The sequence below is a fragment of the Phocoena sinus genome, chromosome 7 (assembly GCF_008692025.1).
Source record: "Phocoena sinus isolate mPhoSin1 chromosome 7, mPhoSin1.pri, whole genome shotgun sequence".
Taxonomy (NCBI): domain Eukaryota; kingdom Metazoa; phylum Chordata; class Mammalia; order Artiodactyla; family Phocoenidae; genus Phocoena; species Phocoena sinus.
The window spans coordinates 43,489,974-43,515,003 of NC_045769.1; the positions used below are offsets into that span (position 1 = coordinate 43,489,974).

At 39.4% G+C, this 25,030-nt stretch overlaps 1 protein-coding gene across 3 annotated transcripts in view; it reads right to left on the reverse strand.

The window, feature by feature from the left end:
• MYO1B (myosin IB) overlaps window positions 1–25,030 on the reverse strand; it is a 192,528-nt gene that overhangs the window by 22,070 nt on the left and 145,428 nt on the right. For all 3 annotated transcript variants that reach the window (XM_032638061.1, XM_032638059.1, XM_032638060.1), the window contains 8 exons: window positions 17,184–17,288; window positions 15,074–15,136; window positions 11,535–11,735; window positions 9,920–10,146; window positions 7,158–7,358; window positions 5,426–5,519; window positions 4,431–4,580; window positions 981–1,049 (listed from right to left, as the gene is read on the reverse strand). In XM_032638061.1, the coding sequence (XP_032493952.1) occupies window positions 981–1,049; window positions 4,431–4,580; window positions 5,426–5,519; window positions 7,158–7,358; window positions 9,920–10,146; window positions 11,535–11,735; window positions 15,074–15,136; window positions 17,184–17,288 (1,110 nt within the window). The remainder of the gene's footprint in view (window positions 1–980; window positions 1,050–4,430; window positions 4,581–5,425; window positions 5,520–7,157; window positions 7,359–9,919; window positions 10,147–11,534; window positions 11,736–15,073; window positions 15,137–17,183; window positions 17,289–25,030) is intronic.

Below are 25,030 nucleotides of genomic sequence, written 5' to 3' on the forward strand. Positions count from 1 at the left end.
ACTGGACACGGCAGATGGAAGGAACAGTTCTCAGAAGGTGGTCAGTGGATCTCCAATGATCCACCAAAATCCACTTGATCACTTTTATTATTATTGTCTGGAAGGAACTGTAGCTGTACTTTTTTTTCAAAAGAGATGGCTAAAAACTTGCTATAAAATAAAATTATCTCACTGGTTCAGTACTAGTGGCTTCTTTCCAGCAGTTGCTTGAAAATGATTTAGTGGGGGCCAGGAGGACAGCCGGTTTGGAGGCGAACCCTGAGTTCTGCCTCTGAAGTCTCTAGACTGGACGCCTGGACCCAGGACTCGGTAGTAGGGCAAAGAAAAACCTGCGTGCGGCAATCTCACTTACTCTGAGCGCACCAGACTTGTATTTGGCAATTGCTGTGGGACAACTACTAAGCACCTGGGCTGCCCACAGGCCTAGACAAAGGGCAATGGAAACGGCAGGACTCCTGAACCAAGATCTGGCTTGTGGGCTATAGTGTGCTGACTCTGAATAACACTTTGGCAGGAAGGACCCAGAACCAGGTGGTGGGTCCACTAGGACAGCCAGCGCTTAGGATCTTTCAATCATGATGGGGCAGCCTGCAAGATGGTCACAGGGAAGGTATGGAAGGCACTGTGCTGGGGTGCTGAGGTATGGCAGGGCTCACAGGTATGGAGGCAACAGTGTGAGACAGCCTTTTGCGCTACAGCTTCCCTCGCAAACAGGGGGCAAGAGGATATTGAAATCATGTACGGTATTATTTCAAGGACTTCCTGCTCAGAGAACAAAGCTCCTGAAAAGAAAGCAGGAAGCAGCCAAGACATGTTGTAGGGCCGGAGCTTGGCCCATAATATTTATTTTTTCCATCTGACTGTTTACAGGGTAGGCAGGAGATGAGGAACCCTCCCCTGCAGGGTGAGCCCAGAGACATCATCCTTTGTAAAGAACATGAAAACCTCACATAAATAAGGATCACTTCTTTTAAACTCACCTTCCAACCCCGGATATAAGACTGAATTACCAAGGTAGAGCTCTTTATCTGTTGATACCTCTTTTGTTGCTGTAGGATGAAAGGGGAAGAGATCAGCAATTCTATTTACATATCCATAACATGCACACTGAGAAAGAGAATTTGCTCACTTAGTGCAACGAACTCTCTATCACCCATATTCTTTCCAGGAACCAATAAGTACAGAAATCAAAATATCCAACAATCCAAAATTATTATGATTAATCCAAAGTTTGCTTCAAGGATGGTAAATATAATTAATTTCGAAATGACTCAGGACCCACCATTATTAACATCTGTTCTTTGTGTCATGCTGTTACAATACAACGTCGAGCACATAGCAGATACCCAGTGAACACACATGAATGAAGACACGCTGAGTTCTGCATCTGCTCCTAAGCCTTCTCTCTCCTTGGTGCCATTTCTCAGCGTGCTACTCACTGGGTCAGCCTCTAACGTCCCCAGTTCCTTTTAGGTTTGCTGCTTTTACTGCCTCAAGCTGGGAAACCAGCTAACAAATTTAAGTCAACTCCTATCCATCGACTAAACTTTATTTATTGAGCTCCTACTCGCCATAGAGCAGAACCTGTGAGGATGTTCAACTGCAGCAGAGGTTATTTCCAGGTGGGGAAGGTTAAGGAAGACCCAGGGAGATCTTCCCAAGAGTCGGCTCGGCAAGCTAGAGGCCCAGAGGCCCTTACTTCCAGGGCCAATGCCTTGGAGGGTGGAGGCTGCTAGAACACTATCCCTAGAGAAGTGAGCGCTTACTGTATTTCGCGGGGAATATTCACTACAAAGTGGGCATCTGTGATGAAATTTCACAGCTTTTCAAACAAAATACTGAAGCCAGGCTGTGACTCAGACCCTGGAAATGGCAGACTGCCCAGCTCCCTTTCTCTGAGGGGGAACAGATGCTCCCGGGACTCTAGGCTATGTTCTGGAAGCTCAGAGAAAATGAGCAGCAGAACAAAAGAGGGTGCCAGAGAGAAAGGCAAAGAGAACCCTGGGACCCTGTACAAGTCACCACCTTCTTTGGGCCTCAGTCTCTTCATCAGTCAACCGAGGAGCTGGAAACTCTCTAAGATTCCACACAGAGTGATAGTCTACGGCTGTAGGGTCTGAACTGTACCTACAATATCCGACCATCACTTCTGACATTCATTTGGTACCTCAATGTCTTCTTTTAAAATTCCTACATGGCTTGAAAATAACTGCCTTTAAAATTCACCTCAAGGAGCCATGAAATATCACAGAATATGGATTTTAAGACAAGTAGTAACTGAAAATGGTCATTCGGAAAATCTTTTATTTGGTCAAGGGAAAACCACTGGCTTGGATAACTGTAGTTAACTGGTGGAGGTATTTACAAGCATACCTGGTTTTACTGTACTTTGCAGATATGGCGGGGTTTTTTTTTTTTTTTTTACAAATTGAAGGTTTGTGGCAACCCTGCGTGGTCAAATGATGGTTACCATTTTTTAGCAACGAAATATTTTTTAATTAAGGTATGTACTTTTTTTTTTAAGATATAATGCTATTGCACACCTAATGGATTACAGTATAGCGTAAACATGACTTTCATGTGCACTGGGAAACCAAAAGATTTGTGTGACTCGCTTTATTGCAATGTTTGCTTTATTGGAGAGGTCTAGGACCAAACCCACGAAGTCTCTGAGGTTCGCCTATAGTTCAAATTCTAAAACAGAAATAACACTAGAGCAAAATTAATACTTCCTCTAAAGTGTGGGCTATTATTTATCATTCTAACTCTCAGAATCACAAATTAATGATACATATGGTGACTTTTTAAAAATCTCGAGATACAAAAGCTCCTTATTGGGAGGGAGGGTGGAAACAGCACTTGCTATTTTTGGTTCCTTGCCTTTTCTCCTCATCCTTCTGATGAAATGGCCCCTTCCAGAAGGTCTTCCTTGACCACCCTATCTCATCTCCAGTCTCCCCATTACTCTTTATCTCAGTTCTCTATTTCCTTCCTAGCACTTACTCTACAATCTGTCATTGTTCTATTTATTTGCTTAAATGCATATTGTCCCTCACTAGCCATGAACTGTATGAGGTCAGGAATCAGGTTGTTTGGTTCACCTTGCTATCCCCTGAGCCTGGCAGAATAAGGGTTTCAAAACTATTGGTAGAATTCAATATAGATGAATTCAGGATGCTTCAAAACTTGGTTTTTCTTAATGATCTCAAAATAAGAAATAATAAAAGGGGTTCCTTGAGGACTGCCTATCTGTGGGTCCTCCCTTTCTCAGGCAAACAGAAAACAGAGCATTATGAATCTGCCGAAGGGCCAAGTACCACTGCTATGTGCAGCCAGGTTGGTGACAACAGTCTTCTGGGCCTTTGCAGGATACATGTTAATGAACCCATCGTTAACGTGGCTGGCTAGGGTCATACTTTAACACTTGTACTGTTGGTTACACTCTTTTAACTTGAGGAAGCAATTTTAAAGATATTCTTTTAAAGATCACATAATTTTTCCTTACTTTTCATTTAAGTAACTCATTAATTTCTAAAACTTGGAAATTATACACTAAAATGTATTACATGACAACAGGTCAGCATAAATTATGTCCTGATTATACACACCCTTAAAGCAAAACTTCTCTACAGCTGAAAAAGAGGAAGAACACCCTAAAGGAGATTTGATTGCAATTTTAATTCATTTTCCAACTCACTCTCTAGTGAAAAAGCAGAGAATGAAAATGTGTTTGGAAGCAGTGCTCTTATCATTAAAATTCATTTTGTGAGAACGCAATGCCAAGTTCAAGCTAGCCTAGAGGTAAACCTTCAGGTTCCCCTCAAACCTGTTATGCCTCCAATGAAACATCTATAATTGAGTGAGAAAGAAAGTTCCCCAAAGAAATTCCATATCAATTAAATACTTTATTTTGGAGTCTTTTCCCAAAGGGCCAGGTATCTGAGGACTAAAGGAGATCCAACCCTTTAACCCAAACCCAGAATTCTACTAAAATGTGGCATTAGCTTTCTGGAATTAAAGCCATTTTCAGTGTTCCTACAATAAATGGAAAACAGCCAATTATTTGGGAAAATTGACCCTACTATACTCAAAGGGTTAAATGACATTATCTCTTCCAATCTGATAACCAAATTCAAGATGTAGATCTCCCACTACATGTACCTCCATCAGTGGAAGACAGCAGGATAAACTAGAGCTCTGACGTTGTCCTGGATTCAAACCCCATCCCTGCCTCATAGGAGCTGTTACTTAACAGCTCAATGACTTAGTTTTCTCATCTTTAAAAAAGGGACCAGAAAAGCACCCATTTCACGAGGTCATTCGGAGGATGAAGTATGGAAAAAAAAATACCTACACAGTTAAGTACGTAACAAATATTTGCAAAAAAAAGCATCGTGATTACAGCTCAAAAAAATGTCAGGGGCTCTCACCGCGTATCTCCTGTACCAGGCAGCCATCACGATTTGGCTTTTTCTCATCAGCAGGAAGTGTGTGCGACATTTCCACCCCCGATAAATCTTCTGAATGAGAGTGGCCAGGTCCTCAAGACGCTGCTTCCTCAGGTCTTCTAATTTGAATAACTAATAAATAATAGATGGATTTATCAAAAATCCACCCAAAACTCGTGGCATATGTGAACATCATTCTCAGGAAATAAAATGTCACAATGTTGGAGTGAACCACATTGAGGAAAAAAAAATAACAATTACAGATATTATGAATAGTAGTCCAGAAGAAAACTATTGGGATGAATTCACGCAAGATACACAACTTAGAGTACAGTGTTTTAGAATTTATGACGAATCATGTAAGGGCTGAACTGAGCTCTAGATGTACCTTCACACTATCCATGAGGATGAAATTATTGGAAGGGAGGTGACGGCAAGGTCTCTCTCAGACGATTTGAACACTTTCCTAATTCTCCAAATTTCCAGTAAACTGCTATGTAAATTATACTTCATGCTAGTCTATTCAGTTATAAAAAGGCTCCAATGGAGTTCTTCACTAAGTAGAATTATAAGTGTTCTTTTTAACTTAAAAATTTTTTTAATGTGGGTGCCTTCGTGTACCTCTGAATAGCAGGGTTGTCTTTCCTAAAATTACTGTATAATTCAGATATTACAAATACAGACTGAAGTAACCTCCAATTTTTACGAGTTAGGGAGGTTTTATTGTAATACCATTTTCTTTATGATTTCTTAAATGCTGTACAATCTATCAGCTCAAAAGTTTTGGTGTTTCATAAAAAATACAAATGTTCTTCCATGATCCCTTATTAAGCCACCCCTTTGGACATTTGCAGGAAAACACAAAAATGTGACATTCGTGATAGCATCTTGGGTAACATTATAAAGTTAAATATCCTTTAAGAATTTGCCCATATGATTATAACACAAATTCAGAGTGTAACGTTTCGATTACATACTGTTCTTGGGTTTCGAATGAATATCTTTGATCTACCAAAGGAGTACTCTTCCACAGGAATCTCCAATTCATTAAACAAAACCTCCACGCCAGCTCTATAAAAATAAATAAAAACAACAAAATTTCTGACTTACAAAAGTAGGCTATCTTATCTTAAAACATGATATTAGGTTCTCAGCAGTATAAAAAAATACCTTCAATTCCAAGTATAAATGATCTTTCAGTAAGCATCCTTCCATCAAAGAATTTCCAGAGTGAATTCCACAAATTTAACCAAATCTAGTAAATGCTCAAAAAGCATTTTGGGTTTAGAACTATGTATTCTAAGAAAATATGGTATTAAAGACAATTTCTTGATTTCATTAGCAGAAGTGATCAAATATACTTGTAACAATGGACCAACCAGGGCCAGAAGGGTATGCAAGAAACTCACATCTATTTTGAACCCACTCAGTTACTTCTTGCAAACATTTTAAACACTGCTCCTGCTACTCAGATTGTGGGCAGGTCCCAAGAGTGCTAAGTGCCAGGCCAATGGGATGCAAAAGAACACAGGGTGGGAGCAAGGCCTGGACTTGACTCTGACCTCTCCATCCTGGACCGTGGATTTAACGTCAGTCTTTAGTACTAAACTTCGTCCCACCAACCTGTGGACTGGATGCCAGGCTGGGAGTGAATCCTTGTTCTGTGTATTATAGTAGATGCTGACCATAATACCCTGGAAATTAGCAGTGGGAAATGAAATAGTACCCAGACCCTACATTATTTGGGTATTGAATTATGCATCAGGGACCACACCATATGTCTGGAGTTTATCTTCTTGTAATACACAGTGAAGTGTCTAATCCTATTGATTTTCCTGTGAAAGGCCAGGTCCAGTGACAACGTGGAGTCAACACCAGTATAGTGAAAGAAAAATCCCCATAAAACAGGCACGTCTGCCCTGCTGTAGTAGCTGGGAGAGCTTTTGTGGCCTGCAGAAAAGGGGCAACTTCTGGGACTGGTGAGAGCAGAAGAAAGGTCACTGCACAGGCAAGGCCTGGTTTCTCTTCTGCAGCAGCCCCCCTGCCAGCACACAAGTTCTCTCTGCATGTCGAGCTCACAAGGGCTGCTCCATGGGATGAGTCTGCAGTGGTCCAGCACTGTGTCTGTGACTGGATGGATGAGCGCAGTTTAGGGCAGATGAGCTGAACGCCACATGGCCCCAAGTTCTGCCATATTCTCCAATCCAGCTTTGTTCACAATATCACTGACACTGTGAACCCTATCTGCTCCTGTATCTATTTCTCGGTTGGTACAGACTTGGTCAAAGAGTGGGACCCCCACCCTTCATTCACTCTCTCTGGGGTTAATTCCCCAGAAATAAACCCCCGAAGAGCTGAGAGCAGTGATCCAAGATGCCTGTAGCTCTACCCTTGTATGAGTCTACACAAATATACCTATCAATTACAAATTCTCTCCTGCTAACTTGCCACGACATAGTTTAGAAGTTTTATTGACATACAAGTTCCAAATGTGGATTTGATAAGCCGTGTTTAAACCTTAAAGAAAACCAAGACTTCTATAATTAATAAGAATTAGCACAAAGTGGTATCCTGCTGGAAGATGGTCCAAACAGAGGTTACAGCCAACTTTTCATAAAATTGTTTTGCCTAAACAGCACGTGAAGAAAACAACATGGTATCTGTATGCTTTAGAACTTCATAATTAAATATGATCAATGAATGTCTTACCTTGCTGGTCCTTTCCAATGAGGCCATGTTTGTTTACAAAGCATTTTGTATCTTTCTAAGCAAGGTTCATAGGCCTGCCTGAAGGCGTAGCCTGCTCTCCTCACGCGGACATTCTCCAAAAGACCCAGATACCTGACCTGATGACATACTAGACCCTCGTTGAAGATGTGTGCTGCCTTTTTATCATTCGGTTTGATACACCTAAAAGATTACACAAATTTTAGGTTTTAAACTCCTTCTCTTACGGATTTATCTGTCCATGTTTTACAAAGCATCATATACAATTATTTCATGGTGAGACAATTATTTATTATTCTTGGAAAAACTAGTCATTTCTTTTGAAATTATTTCAAATCATTTTACAAAAACCTTAAGATAACTACACTGCAGATACAGCAATAAAAAGAATAATACATACAATAACATGGGTAAATATCACTGACATTCTGTTTAATGAAAGAAGTCTGATGTAAAACAGTACATATTTTGATTCCATTTATATGAAGTTCTAGAAAAACTAATTCCTAGTGAGAACTCAGTGTTGCTTTACCTCTGGGGAGAGGTAGGTGGAGATCGACAGGGAAAGGGCACAAGGGAACCTTCTGGGTTGATCGACTTGTTTTATACCTTGGCTTGGATGAGGCTATACAGGTGTATACATAGGTAAAAATTCAACAACCTGTACAATTAAGACTTATATACTCTATTGTATTGTACATACATTACATACCTCAATGAAAAGGTTAAAACACTGCTGTCTCGCTAAATCCTTATTATCTCCCTCCTTTTCAATAGGGTACTTTGCTGTCCAAGGAAAGACTACATTTCCCAGCTTCCTTTGCAAGTAGGTGTGGCTATGTGATCAAAATTCTAGCCAGAGCATAAGTCATGTTTGCTATTTCCAGTGTGTCCTTAGAAGGAAGGGACTTGTTCTCCCTTTGCTCTTCTGCTAAATGCTGGCAGGAATGCTGACGTGGTGGAGAGCTATCTTTGACTATATAGATAAGAGGAAATACCCTGGCAACTGCAGAGCCACAACATAGAAGGCGTTGCTCTATTAGCACTGGAGTCTATACACTTAGAAGTACATGAGAAATAACTGTCAATCTTGTTTAAGCCCCTATTATTTCCAGATCTTGTTGGAGCAATCTCTATATCCTGATTAATATATTGTTAAACATTTACGGTTATGTCTGCCTCAATTCAACTGTCAGATTCCACACATACATGTAATATATGGACAACTAAATCTTACCGAGTTTGACCTTGGTGTTTTTATGGTTTTTCTTTTACATTTAGAAAAGTAAGGTCTACTTCTTGGCTTAAGGACAAACAGATCAATGGAACAAACTAGTGAGTTTGGATCTAGACTCCTACACATACATTCAATTGATTTCCGATAAAGGCATCAGGGCAAATGAATGAAAATGGAGATTTTTTTCTTTTCAATATGTAGTGCCAAAACAACAGGATAAATATATGGAAAAAACAGACCTTAAAATAAATCTGAAACTGTAAAGACTCTAAAAATATATATATAATAATATATTCACAACTTTGGAGTTTATTAATTAAGACTTCTTAGAGATACATTAAAACCACTGAAAGGGAAGGGGAACAAAGGAACTTTCTGGGGTGACGGGAATGTTCCATGTTTTGACCTGAGTGGTGGTTACCAAAGTGTATACAATGGCGAAAAAACAATGGAGCCATTCACCTAGGATCTGTACATATCACTCCATGCAAATTATACCTCAGTAAAATAGAATCTTAAGGTTAAAAAAAAAAAGTTTACTCAAATGAGAATAACAAAAGCAACTGATCACACGAAGTTTCTTGGTTAATTTTTTTTGAAACTAGGATCCTTAACCTAATATATGTTCTAACCTGTTTGCAATCAAACCAGGGGATTTTACCTATTTACATTTGTTATGAATATAAATACTAGGTCAACAAGTTAAACACAAAAATGTTCTTCACTCTAACTTCCTCATAACTGAATTTTCAAAGACAACTGTAGAAGGTATATGTGGGTGTGCACCTGCCACATGAAATCTGACCCATCAGATACACACCTTCTATTACCTAGTTCACCAAATATACACATCACAAACTCTAATCCTAGTTGGTCTTTACTGAATTTCGAGAACTAAGATGCCCTAGAAGCAAAAAAAAAAAAAAAAAAAGAGAGAGAGAGAGAGACCAGATGCTTTTTAAGGAGTTCTTTCTATTGTTTTGAAAAAATTATTTAGATTGTTTCAGAAATCATTACTTTCTCTGGGTCTATAACTCTCACAGGGAAGAAAGAGGCACGTACTTCCTCATACCAGACCTGCAACTGAAGCCCCAGTTGCTTCAATGCTCCAAGTCAATATGACAAGAATCCAAAATGAATCCACCAAAACAGTTTATGCAAAACGCTTACCAGAAAAAAATTTACATTTTGTTTCTTAACTTGTCATTAAAAAAAACCCCCAAAAAACCCAGAAAGTTGAGAACTCCTATGTGCCAACAACCCAATTTCATTAAGTATCTATTCCCATCCCCCGCCACAATTTTTTCTTTTCCCTTTTTAAAATTCCCTATTTTGAGGCCACTGGAGTATTTTTTAAGCAAACCCAAGACACCGTATTATTTGACCCCTAAGTACTTTAGTTATCCTCTCCTTGGGTTACGCTCAGATTTAAGCAAACAGGTAAATGATCTTCCTTGAGAGTGCCTTCATAATCGAATGGTCAAAGAATTTTATGTGCCAGAAATACCTAATGTAGTTTGGATTCTTGGTCTGTAGGTTTTTCATCAGAGTGGCCACCGATGCCTTGAACTGTGAGCCGGCTGTAGGAGGCCTTTTTAGGTTGATCTTGGCAGGGTTCCCTTCGGGGAACAAAGACTTGATGAGGGCATGGCCGGCCTTCCACATGGCTTGGGACAGGTCTCTATAGAGAAGGTCGTTGTTCTTATCCACAAATCCTTCCACTTGGTACAGCACCTATGAGCAGCAGCACATGGGACTCAGTGGCTGACAAACTGCACGCTAGAACATCAAACAACTGTTAAAAATATCCCGAGACTATCTATACCGCAGCCTCTTCTTTCTCCATCAAAAAATCTCCAACAAGTTAGTCACACTCTAATACCAAATTAGCCTCCAAGTTTAAATTCCATCTGTCTAAGTCACAGAAGAGTTCAAAATAAATTCTATTACCCTTCAGGATTTGCAAGAATAAACTCCAAAAATGTTATTATAACATTTTCAAAGGATTTTAGGGTTTTTCTGGTGTTCAAGCATACTTTTGAGGTTTTACTTGTATTTTTTAGTTTACATGTGCCAATTCTAGTGTGTTTAAAAGGAGACAGGGGGAAATTGAGATAACACAGATATTTTCATAGACATCCTAAACCAGCAGAGAAACTGACCAGGAAAGTATCTTTTAATAACATGGGCTAGTGAAAAAAAATGAAGTACCAAGTTCCAGATTTTTTCCCCTTTGAAGTTTGCAAGCTTATTTATAAGAAAGGAGGTATTAACTACAATCAATAATCATTCAGGACCCCAAAAATCAATCTATTGTCCCAATTGTTTTTAATATTATCTTTATATAGTTGATGACATAAAATTAATTACCCCCAATACTAACCAAATTAATAAATGCTTTTTTTTTTTAAAAAGTAGATGTTTTCTCCAGTGTTGATTCAAAATTCAATCTGAGAATTCATTATTTTGCTAAATGGCTGGTGCTTTTAAAACCTTACTGTAAGTCTTTTTTTTTTTTTTAACATCTTTATTGGAGTATAATTGCTTTACAATGGTGTTACTGTAAGTCTTTACTGAATGCTAATTTTTTACTGGCAAATCTTTTTTTTTTTTTTTTTTTTTTTTTTTTTTGCTGCACGTTGGCCCCTCACTGCTGTGGCCTCTCCCGCCGCGGAGCACAGGCTCCGGACGCGCAGGCTCAGCGGCCATGGCCCACGAGCCCAGCCGCTCAGCGGCATGTGGGATCTTCCCGGACCGGGGCACGAACCCGCGTCCCCCGCATCGGCAGGCGGACTCTCAACCACTGCGCCACCAGGGAAGCCCCTGGCAAATCTTTTATCAGTATCGATAGATCTTTTTTATAGGCTAGCTTTCAGAGCCTGAAAATAATAAAATCGATTTTTAATATATACTTGAACTCTTTCATTAAGTCCACTGGCTTTCCTTTCAGCTCTCAGTATTAGTAAGATGTTGCTCAACATGGTCCAGATTCTATTCCCACTGAACATTTACTGACTCTATGCTTTCAGCAGCTCCTTTTATCCTCTGGAGCTGGCGCTGGTCAGAATGCCATCTCTGAGGCTGAGGCTCGGGGTCCTCCAGGGGGGCCCGGGCTCCCGCACCTTGCCGGCGTAATGCTGGATCCTGAAGCAGCTGTGAGGCAGGGACGTGTCGTTGAGGAACCGGGAACACTTGCTCATCCTGCTCTCAAAGTGCTGGTGGGTGGCGCACACTTGGTTCAGCTTTTCCAAGAAGGTCTCGTCGGTGACCGTGCCTGGCCTCAGGCACTCCTCATCCAGCATGGCCAGGATTCCGTTTGTGTTCTGGGTGAAAGGAGATAAAAGGGTTTCCTTCCTTCCTCGCTGTATTATTCCTAATTATGCCATTAAACACAATCGACTTAGTCACAAGAAAATTCCGTTCAGGCACAACAAAGAGCAGAGAATCAAAACAAGTAACAAAACGCCCCCCACAGAAATCAGCCCTCTTCCAGCGGGGTCCCAGGTGCTCTGGGGGGTGGGGAGGGAGGGAGTGTCTGCATGAGTCTCCCCGCTCCACCGCAGCCCACGATGCCTCCCCGACGGCGAAACAGGACTTAGGTGTCACTTCAGCCACCTTATCAGGTTGATAACTGAAATTCATGTTGTTTAGCAAAAGTCAAGTCAGACCTCAAAGATTCATAAACAAATCTAAAAGTCAGAAACTAATGTGACAATACTGTCTCCTTATATAACGTGGTCATAAATCACAAAGCATAGTCTCTTAAGGCCATTATTTGACTCACAGCTTGAGAAGGAAATTGGTTTCAGATGTTTCCAAATTGTTCCTGTGTTCAAAATAAAGTTTATTTTCTTGGGGAAAAAAAGTGGTGTGATTCGGGAGGCTGCTTTTAACGATCAATGCAATCAAGCTGTGTTTCAAGAATATCCGTTTAGAATAAAATTCTCCTTCCATATAAAATTTCGAAATGGATGTTAAACATGGGTGAGAATTCGTTTGTTGGGTATTCAGACCCTGTGATCATATTTACCCCAAGAGCAGTCAGCCCAGCTAAAGTGAATCAAAAATCAGGAAACTTCTACTTTGCTAAATAAAGGCTGTTGTTCCTTTGATTGCCCCTACAGGCCCACACATCTCCATTCCACAGAGAACAATCCACTGACCATGAGCCCCACCCGCTTCCGCCAGGGCAAAGTCCCCCTTGGCTCCTCTCCCCTTCTCCTTACAAGGCCATGACATCCTCTGACCAGCACTTATTCATTCCACACAAAATCTGGGGGAAGTGTGGATTCTCAGGAGTCAAGTGTGTTCATAACATCCCCGGAGTAAACATTATTGTTAGGCGATGCTGGAAGGAAACATTTCCTTTATGTATCCAGGCTCCTACGTGAACATGAGTTTCTTCAATCATATATGCAAGGGGATTTGGGGCTGAGATAATCTAGTTAAATTAAGTGTATAACCACTGTTTTTTTTTTTTTCTCCCTTCTTAAAGGTAAATAATTAAGTGCAATGTTACCTTTATGAAGAAAAACGTGATAGTCACGACTTCTGAAAGTTAAAACCTCCCCAGCAAACTACTTTGGTCACAAAATTTACCAGAAAAAATTTTCAGGAAATCCACTGATTTTCTGAATTTTAGACTAGAGTTTTAAATTGGAATTTAAAGTGGAATATTAGTGTTCACAATCCAACACCGTTTACATTTTTCAAAACAAAGTTTATTTTTTAATTGAAAAATAGTAATGCTTCAGAATATTTTTTTAAAAGTTCAACTTAATCAAAGATGTGGCTTTCAAGAATATCTTGAATACTGAGGGATAAGATACTGGCTAATTAATAATATCCAAAACGTCTTGTTAAAGATGAAGAGAAAATGATTTGCTGGACATTTGGAGCCTGTGATTCTATCGCTGAAGCATAGCACTCACCTACATGGATAGCTAAAAAGACTGTAGAAAATAAAGTTTATGCATTGTTTCAAACTACTTTGTTATTAAGGCCAGGAAGATTTAGTAAGACTAAGCTTTTACACACAAATCAGTCTTCTTGCAGTCAATTCGTTCATGATAAACTACATGATAAATATGATGTAAAAACAAAAATCTTAGATTCAGAAGGGTTACTAAAAATTACGCAGTAATTTTTCACACTTTAAGCCTTTTCACGTACATAATTTGTAACCTGAAAAATCCCACGGCCCTTGGCACCTGTCAAGTCACACACACACCATCTCTCACATCCCTGAAGCAATCTATGGTCCATACCAGCCACTCCTGGGATCCTACTTAACTTGGCTCCTGAGATGGTCCCTTTATCCTCCTTTATTTTTACTTGAACAGCATGGAGTTTTGTTGTCGTTGTTACTTTTTAAGGAAATTTTTCCAGCTTTACTGAGATATAATTGACATAAAATACTGTGCAAGTTTAAGGTATACAACATGTTGATTTGATACACTACCATAGTGTTAGTTACCTCTATCACATCACGTAATTACCATTTCTTTTTTGTGGTGAGAACATTTAAGACCTACTTCTTAACCACTTTCAAGTATATAATATATAACGCAGTATTGCTAACTATAATCTCCACACTGTACATTAAAGCCCAGAACTCACTCATCTTTCAAGTGGAAGTCTGTACCCTTTGGCCTACATCTCCCCATTTCCCCCAAACTTTAGCCCCTGGCAACCACTATTCATTTTATTCTGTTTCTGAGTTTGTTTTTTTTAAGATTCTACATATAAGTGATATCATACAGTAATTGTCTTTCTCTGACATATTTCACTTAACATAATGCCCTCAAAGTCCATCTTTGTTGTCACAAATGGCAGGATTTCCTTCCTTCTCATGGCTGAACAATATTCCATCGTATATATACATCACATCTTCTTTATCCATTCATCTGTAGACGGACGCTTAGGTGGTTTCCCTATCTTGGTTATTGTGAATAAAGCTGCAGTGAACGTGGGAGTGAAGATATCTCTTTGAGATCCTGATTCTGTTTCTTTTGGATATATACCCAGGAGTGGGATTGTTGGGTCACATAACAGATCTAATTTTAATTTTTTATAGGAACCTCTATACTGTTTTCTTTTTTTTTTCTATACCGATTTCTATAGCGATTGCACCAATTTACATTCCTACCATCAGTACACAAGGGTTACCATATTTCCCCACATCCTCACGAACAATTATCTTTTTGATAGTAAGCACTGAATACTATGTTAAGAGGTCGCTAGAATTTTAGAAATGAAATGGATATTTTGACTTGGCAAACACCTTCTTTTTTTTGAGTCTCCTCTGATCAGTGCTCATATTTCCACGAGCTGTGGATTGGACCTGGGTTCCAAGCACACAAGAAAGAATGGTGCACCTAAGGGCATGGCATCTGAGCGTCATGAATGGGCTCTGTGATACGGCAACAGGATTAGCATGGGGGAACCTGGCTAAGTGTCAAAAAGTCCAGCTGTCTACGTATGTGTTGGAGAACCATGTGTGAGCTCTTAAGGTTATGATAAAGTTTCCAGAACTCTGTATTTCTCTGAAGTGTTGAAATAGTGAAAATACAAAAGCTTAACACTGAAGGCAGTGAGATCGTGCGTAAGTAGTGAATTACACTACCAAGAACTTCTTTGGGAAACTGTACCTAATACTCACATTTTCTATTAGGTCACAAATGATAGCATTATTGAAGTACTCAATGTGAGTCCATTCTATGTCCTGAAAAAGAAAACAGAACATAATCAAATCCCATATGATGATGCTACAACACTACCATCTCTAACATAAGACTTTGCCCATCTTACTATACTCCACTTCCTCTCTGAAAATTTCCTTTATAAAAATCAGTGCTGCAAATGTCATCTTCCGGTTCCCAAAACTTTCATAATGCAGCAGTCTAGCACTGACATGATCCGACTGAAACAACCGCCCTTGACCTGTGCTGAGGCTGCCTCCCCTTCCACCCTCCCATCTGTGGCAATTTCCCATGCACTTCGCTGGCCCCGGGTCATTTATTCAACAGGCCCTTGGGTCAATATTACTTTTTGTATATTTACATGTTTACAAGGAAATAAGTCAGAACTTGATCCCCAGATTTTTCTGTTCTTAATTTGTAATCACAAGGAAGAAATTAATTTTAAGAGTCAACCCCATATTGTAGGGCCGTTAACTATTTCAAATGTAAAAATAGAACAGTGCTAAGATAAGTATTTTCAACATAAGGAAAGACATGAAAACCTATCCACTGGTTCTAACACTAGCTACAAAGCCAAATCTGGGAGGCCAAATGTAATCATTCTGTATCTGCTTACACTCTCCATAAGTGTAAACATTTATTTTTCTTCTAAGGGGAAGAAAGTTAATCCATACGGCAAACTAAGGATCTTCCTATATACTCTTAGAAGTGTTTTAGACAATCTGTACAAACTGTTTTAAGTTACAGATCAAAGTTTGCGCATTCTCTTTATGATGATAAGACAGGAAGAGAATGAATCTGGCTTTTAGGATGTTTACGTTACAGAAGGTGCCATTCAAGTATAAAATGTTTCTAAAGCATGATAATCATTTCAAATGAAAGATGAAATATTCATGATTTAGTTTTTGAGTAGATGAGTTATTTTACTAAGTCACTGGGAATAATAATCACATTAGAAAAATCTATACTGAGAAGCCAAAAAAAGAGGATTCTGTGTCCTTAATGACTTAAAATGACACTATAGAAAATGAAGAGAAGGAAGTAATATTACTAAAATATTAAAGCAAATAAATGAAAGGGAAACAAAAATATAATACTATATATACAAAAAAAATTCTCCTTTTTGTCTGATATAAATAAATTTATACTTAGAAAAACACTGGCTATTTAAAAAATGAAAGGGTGAAAACCAAGTACGTGTTTTACAATTAAGGATGAAAGGACTCTGTAAATATTACTTCTGATTATTTTCCAACGACATTCAGTGAGATAATCCATCCACAGCACTAGTATAATACCTGGCATATAAGCACTCAACAAATGTTACCTGTTTTTATTATAAAATTTTAAAAAAATCAATGCTTTTCAAGATTGAACAAAATATTAAATATTAAAATATTGTTAAATACTGAAATAGTATTTTCAAATTTATATACGGTGATAATTGACTTCTTTGGTATACAGTTCTCTTAGGTTTTGGCAAATGCGTAGCATCAGGTAACCACCACCACAGCCAGCCTCCAAAATTCCCTTGTGCTCCCCCTTTGCAGTCACACCCCTATCCTCTGGCCACTACTGACTATTAGACACTTCGACTCTATAGCTTTGACGTTTGTAGAATGACATATAAATTGACTCATACATATGTAGCCTTTTGAGTCTGGCTTCTTTCATTTAGCAAAATGCATCTGAGATTCCTTCATGCCTGTTTGTTCCTTCTTATTGCTGAGTACTAGAACCTTGTATGGATGCACCGCTGTTTTTTTGCCCATTCATCTCAGACTAGTTTTTTAACAGGGTATTATTTTACTTCACTCTACTTGAATCCAGTGAGACTCAAGTTGGTCAGCTGATGTTCACTGAGCACCTACTATGTGCTGAGCACTGTCCTGGGCACTAGCAGCAAAGAAAATCCCAGTTAGCTTAGATGTCATACCAAACAAATTTTTAAAAGGTACAATATGGCTAAACTTTGAAAAATCTGATTTTAGGGTCATGTTTGTACAGTCTTCTGAATCCAGAATTTGTATTATGAGTAAAGGAATACTTAAAATTTTTTTTCAATATTACCTCCCGTATATATTCCTCCTGCTCTTCTTTAAGAGTCAACTCAATGAAGATTTGTTGCAGCTTTTCATTACAATAATTAATAATGAACTGCTCAAAGCTGTTGTCCTATATGGAGAAAAATGAAGACAGCCTTATAAAGCAAGCCACTGGCACTCCCATGACAATGCCACTCTAACATCTCACTCCACAAGAAACGCCACACACGGTCTTGCAGACTTAACTGCGGCCCAGCACACAGCCAGAGGCTGGCACATCACAGGCATCCAAGAAACGATTCATGAGTCAAGTGAATGAATGAAAGATATACAAGTTACACACTATTTGGAGAATGAAGAATTTTAGTTGACAAATAAGCAGCCCACAAACATGGTAAAAAAAAATGAGAAAGAAATACATTTCCCCCTAGAGGATCAGCAAAGAAACAGTGAGATTCATCATCTCTGTCGCCCAAGTTCTCAATCTTCCATTCTCAACTCTGGAGCTCAAGAAAGTCTTTCTGACCTGACCTCTTACTCCCCTACCCAGGGTCAGATCCCTCATTCTGACACTTACATACCAGCACTTTTGAAAAATCATGCTATGCGTATACATGCGTGTACATGTGCATTCACATGTATTGATTAGTGTCATATTTATCTGTCTCTTTAGATTGTACATTTCTTAAGGGCAAGGGTTGACCATACATCTCTTGTTCACCAATGGAAGCCCATGCCTGCAGCACCTTGCACCTAGCAAGCACTCAGCATGTATTGGCTGACTAAATGAATGAAGTGCCCACAAAATACAGACTCAAGGGAATCAGCACATCAAAATCATCTAGCTAGAAACTCTTTCCTCTCAGAAGGGTCACACATTTATCACTCTTATGATTCTCAGCAGTGTCTTCTCCATATCAGAGTTATTGCCTGTGAAGATCCATGCCTACATCATTTCTGAACGATCTGCAGGGCTTAAGGTATTGCTGTACATATTGAGGGCACAAATGCAGGTCTATTGGATGAATATACTTCACCAAGAACCACACCATCCAAAAAGAGGTAGATCTAGCAATAAAACTTGTTATTTTCACCTCTATCCCCCTCTCTGCAGAGAGAGGAGATGGTGTGGCAGTGGGAGTGAGAGATGGTGACCCCTCCACTGATAAAACCAGACTCTTTTCCCACTGAGGTGGCCAGTCCTGGCCTAACTGGCTATGAGGGTTCACCTGTAACGGCAGAAGCTCGCCACTCCCTGTGAATACAGAGCAGCTGCCTTCAAATCTTTCCATAAATGATGAAATCAAAAGTCAAAGACTTTTTTGAAAGTTGATCTTTCAAAATCAAGTTTGGTGCAACCAGGACAAATTGTAAAAGGATACCTAGGATGCAGCATCTCACCACACGCCTTCCTGGAAGGTGGCTGAGGATTTCTAATCACTAGTGAACTAATTAATCCGGGGAAATTTTAAACTCAAAACCATAAATGACACATAAAATACATTATCAGTGACTAATCTTTTAATGTTAAATGTAGTCGAAGATAAAAGTTTCTTTCTTTGTTTTAAATCCTGAAGGTTCTTACTTAAAAGGCACACATTTATCACCAAAACGTTCAACAAATATAGTCCTGGACACAAAGGTCATTCCCCAGTCCCCATTTTCATGTTACGTTTTAAAAACCATGTGTTCCAATCCTCAGAGCTTAACAATTTTGACCAGAGGCTGAAGTCAGTCTGATATAGATGCCTTATAATCCGTGTAAGGCCATTTCTTTATGAGGAAGTCTGGCTTTCTCAGTTTGGTAAAATATATCCCTATATAGTGCTACTACCCCAAATTAAAACTTATAAAATTAAAATTTTAGTGACTTATAGGAGATCTTTGGTTTTTTTTAGAAAACAAATTCATGGAGCAAATCCTTTCTGCTATTTAACAGGGCTGTGCCTATGGAGCTATTTAGACAAAATTATGCTAAATTTTCAAATGGCAACTAATGAGGAGAAGGGAGGGGAGAACAACTGGTGTCTCTGACACAGTATATGGCTGTGAATAGCTGGAGGTACGCTTCCAGAACGGGACTATGAAATACACACAATCAGATTAGAAACCAGAGGCAAAGCTTCACAATTACAACACAACCTAAGGAGTAAGTCTGAGCTAAAGTAAATTTCCCCTCAATTTTTATAAGTTCTTATATGAATTCTATATTTCATATCCACACACAGTTAATCAATGGTCATTTACTGCAAACTTCACACAGTTGAAGAAGCTATTAACACAGGAGCATGCAACAGACCGGCACTGCAAACAGTTCATACTTACTGCATTCTGGTGCAGAAAGGGACAGATTACACAAAATGCAGTCAGTTCTCAATTTGCAATAAACTTCTAAAAGTAAACACTCACTGAAAGTTATTCATTGGTGCAAATGACAGATTTTATCATCCAGGCTGTATTTCTTTTTTTTTCTTTATTTTTTTGGCTGCGCCCCACAGCTTGTGGGATCTTAGTTCCTCGACCAGAGACTGAACCCAGACCCTCGGCAGCGAAAGTGTGGAGTCCTAACCGCGGGACCACCAGGGAATTCCCCAGGCTATATTTCTGACTGGCACAAAACTTTAGATCAAGACACGTGTCCCATCATCTCAAAAGACAGGAACATGATACCTACGTGTGGTATCTGAATTGGGGTTCTGCTAGGTGAGAGCTATTCAGGATAAAAAACAGTCTGACTGAAATAATATACCATATAACTCGCTGAAGTCCTAAGGCTTCAGAATCTAATACTTCTAATGTTAAATTATCAGGAAAATAAAATGTGTCTGACACATCCACCCAAAGACTCAGGGACAAAGGCAGTTGGCAGGTCACCGAAAGAGTGAAGAGATTCAGCAAGATCCAGGGCATCCCCCTTTCTCACCACAGCGACCCACGCCTGTGCTGCATGGGCTGTATCACCCCCTTCAAACACAAACAAGAGGGAAATGAGAGTGTTCTGAAGACAGCCTAAGAACAAAAACTTGACTCTCTGACCTGATCCTGCTGCTTAAAGAGCAAAAACCAAAATCAACAGCACAACCATTAAGGCCCAAACCAGCTGACTTCCCCACAAAAATACCTCAGCCTCTACTGCAAACCTACCTCACAGCCCCCAAACATGTCATGAATCGTCAGAGCGATTCATTATTGCTGAAAATGAAGGCAATCACATTTCCTCTGATTAACGTTTAAGTTGTTGATAGTGTCCAAATATTTGGGAAATGAGACTTCACAAATCGTTAAAAATAAATTGCAAAAATTTATAATTTGCAGAAAATTAAGGAAATGTCTGGTGACAGTCCATAGACTGCAACCTGCACAGGTCCAATTTCTTCATTTATACAGGCATTAAATATCACCCGGTTTTCCCACTCCCCTTTATAAAATAGCTAAACTGGGTCTAGGAACCATCACTTGAATATGAAGGCACCAAAGCAACTTGATATTTGGGTGCTTTTTTGGTTTGTCAAGAACTCTGTGGGTGGCTAGCAATCCCCGAGCCGGGCTCGCTCTTGCACATGGCAGTCCCATGAATCAAAGTCTCCAAAGGAGGGCTTCCCTGGTGGCGCAGTGGTTGAGAGTCTGCCTGCCGATGCAGGGGACACGGGTTCATGCCCCGGTCCGGGAAGATCCCACATGCCGCAGAGCGGCTGGGCCCGTGAGCCATGGCTGCTGAGCCTGCACGTCCGGAGCCTGTGCTCCGCAACGGGAGAGGCCCGCGTACCGCAAAAAAAAAAAAAAAAGTCTCCAAAGGAGGAAGTAGGCAGGAGCTGAGTGCTCCCATGAATGACTCACCTCCTCTCCCTCCAGTCTGCTACCCATGCTCCATGCATGGAATTTTTCTCCATTGTCTAAAGCACATTTATCCCTCAAGACTGAGGGATAAACTCATACTCCCAATAAAGTTCATAACTAGTTTATACCCATAAGTGTCAACCATGAGCTTTCCACTTGGAGTGATTTTGAAAGAGGGATCAAAAGTACTGGCCTGTTACCATATTCGTATATTCTCAGCAAAGAAGGCTAATGACATCTTACGCTCTTTAAGAGAGATATTTAAACCTTATACTCTTTAAAAATAATGTATATTGAAAGGAAGATGTAAAATAAAGGAGGCAGCTCCATCACCACCATCATTAGGATGGTGGATGGGAAGGAATTTGCAGGTGAATATCATGTAGGAAACGGGTGGGGCAGGGTGTGGCAGTTCTAATAACACTAAGATCGTGACTTATTTCAGCAAAAAGTACTATTAATTACATATTTAACTGATGTTTCTCATGGCTCAACACTTTCGTCTGAGGTCAAATTTTGGATATAACAAGTTGGGTGGGGGGGGTTCCATATTTTACATACAATGTAAAATGCATAATATTTTATTTAATGTATTATGTCTGTTGCATAATAAATGAAATGGTACGTTTATCCAAAAGTTATAAAACTTTGTAACAGCACTGTTTCAGAGGAGTTGGGCTATATTACTGCTTTAAAATGTGCTGTTGGTCTTAGCAAAGATTTACTTGGTGGAAAGCCCTTGGGCAGTCCCCATTTATAATGCTGTTCCTACAGAAAAATACAGTGCAATTAACAATCCATTTTTAAAAATTCACAATTTCAAGAAATGGGCCCCAAAACAGGAACCACTTTTTTTTTTTTTTTTAAGAAAGTAAACTTAAAAAAATAGTCCTCGGGCTTCCCTGGTGGCGCAGTGGTTGAGAGTCCGCCTGCTGATGCAGGGGACACGGGTTCGTGCCCCTGTCCGGGAGGATCCCACATGCCGTGGAGCGGCTGGGCCCGTGAGCCATGGCCGCTGATCCTGCGTGTCTGGAGCCTGTGCTCCGCAGCGGGAGAGGCCACAAAAGTGAAAGGCCCACGTACCGCAAAAAAAAAAATCCTCAAAATCAGAGAAAAACATTTAATATTAAATATTTTCCTTTTAAGACAGTCACAAAATTGAATGACTGGCTGAAGTTACAAAAAACTTTCCTTTAAATATGTAACATTTTTCTTCTAGGTACATACTCAATTATGGTCAACTTTAGAAAAATATCAATACCATTATAGTGCTCTTAAATATTTTTAAATAGGCTTTGATTTAAAAAGTTAAAGCAACAACACTGATGAACGAGCATATACATCTTATGAACCATATTAATTCTCACCATTTTCATTCTAAAATCTACTTTAAGTTGTCTCCTTTCTCTTCAACTACAAGTTCTCTAGCAAATAAAGGACAAAATTAAAGGCAAAAAACTGGAACAAAAAGTGTTGCCTGTAACTAGAATCAATTTTCTTTTAAAACAATATTTTAGAAAACGAATCCTATAATCATGAGACGAACCTACCAGCTGGTCTTACACTGACCCTTCCCCAACTAATAGATTGTTTTATTTGAAACAATCGTTGCACCTTGCCTATCACACCCTTACTGTATATGGCCACTTTCAACGAGGTTGTAAGGGCAAGATGAATAAGAGTGCCTGAATCCAAATAACTAGCATTTGGCCTGTACAAAACTAGCTCGATCATACGAAAAGTGAAATACTCAGCCACTGCTGTCCTGCTTTGGTCTACAGCACACTAATAGGTTTCCCCAGTAAACCACCTATCCATTCTAAGACCTATCAGATAAGCACTTAGAAAAAAGTTGAATCAACTTAGATTGCCCAACACCGTTTTGAATTTAATTTCACTTTTTAAAAGAATAGCACTTGTTATTTCATGGAGATGCTATAAATATTCCTCAGAGATCTAAGGCCATGTTTGCAGTTATAAGAATATCCAAACTGAATTGTGTAGAATTGGAGTATCTGGATTATAATTCTCTTCCTTTGCAAAACTGGATATGTTCTACCAGGATTCATAGCTAGATTTTTCTCCTCAATGAACTTTAATTCACTTTCACCTTATTTTCGGTATCAATGTTCCACTCTAATCTGTTTTCCAAACTGACATCAGATTACACGCGGCCAGCAAGGCAGAGCTATTCACCCAGCTGGCACTGGAATGTTTTGCAGTCAAATGCATGTGTCATCATCCCACGGTTTAATGCATCAGTTTCCCTCTTCCGTTTAGAGACAGACGAAAGTAAATGAAAGGTTTTCACCAGCTCAGCTGAAAAACGTTCTCATGGGAACTGTCAGTCGGGTCAAGAGGCAGAATTAGAAACATTCAAAAACATTTCTTCTAGTGTCCTGTCCCATTTTTAAAGTGATGCCCAGGGCTCTCCAAAAGGCAGGATCTTAATTCCTGCAGTCAATTTTCGCTGAAGAAGAAAGGCAGAATTTTCTCTATAATCTATCAGTTTATTTTCACTTGAGTGGACAATATCATAGAAATTTTCATTTTTGCACTGATGTGGATTTTGAATACTTCCTCTTGAGTCATACTCTGAGCCCTTGCCCTTCAGCTTATGGTACTTTTAAGTCCTTAATTATATGAGTTCCTAATGTTCAACCCTATGAGCTTTGACATTTCCATGTGTTCCAATTTTGCTGAGAATCCAGGAAAATGTATGATAGCATCTGGGGTATTTATGTGAATAAATTAAAAGAAAAAAACCTTTCTACTTCTCTATCAAAAGGAGGTAAAAGTATCTTAAAAGTGCCCAACCAAATCTCTACTCTGCCTTCCCCCCAAATAAGTTTATTTATAAAATAAATAATACATAAATAGATTATTGAAAATCAAGATGTTTGGAAGATTAACTGAGGAGGTTTAGACAGGAAAATGGAGAGAACAATTAACTATCATGAAAAACAAATCCGAATTCTCGCAAGAAACTGGGGAAAAAGAACCCCAAAGCATTTATTGCATGGAGAAGGAAAACTAACTTCTAAAGATTTTATGGCCATCATAAGATTTGCTGTAGACATATGACTGGTTGGATTTGGCCTTGGCTGAAAGGTCTGCTTAAAAAGAGTAAAAATGTAACCTGCTTGGTTTTAGGAATATTATATATACACAGATTAGGTTTAGGTTAAGATGAAGTGTGGGTGATGTAGGATGTTTTACAAGGGCATCTCATGCAGAGGTCAAACGGCAAGAACACCACATATGTTTGGAATTTACAGTTCACGCTGAAGATTCCCATTTACAAGAGCAGCTGGTCTCAACCTTGACGGCACACTGGAACTACCTGGGAGCTTTAAAATACCGCCGCTCGGGCTGCACACCCTGAGGTTCTGATTTATTGGTCTGGGGTGTGGCCCAGACAGCTGAATTTTCAAAAGTTTCCCAGGTGATTCCAACATGCAGCTAAGTTTGAGAAGTACTGAACTGGAGTGTATTCTTCTGAAGAAAGGAAGAAGACTGTTTAGAAACATAATGCAAGCATTTTCATGAAGACCATAACTGTAACAGTGTTGAGAAAAACGGTGATGTAACTTGCAGAAGGAAAGGATGTTCAGAAAGACAGACTTGTAGAGAAACTTGAATATATAAATGAAAAATATTCCTGGATTGCTAAAGGGTGTTTCGCTTAGTGCCAGGTTACAGGATGTATCTACTTGGAACATCTAAATTCTGTTCTGATTAGGTCTGTAGCAAATACTTTTAAAAAGTAATCTAGTTTCCTGATTAAAGCTTCCTACCAAATAGGATGTGTCCTCAGCTGGCAATAGAACCACCATCTTAGGTCCAAGACCATAAGCTCCATGCAGGCAAGGAACATCTTTGCCTTGCTTACCACTGGCATCTGGCTCATAGTAGGCACTGAATAAATACTGGGGAAACGACTCCCTCACTTATACATGGTCAAATTGCTCATGAGGTTTAACTCAGTTCCCTGAGGGCTGTGGGTGTCTCTTTTCCCATGGCTAATTAGATCTC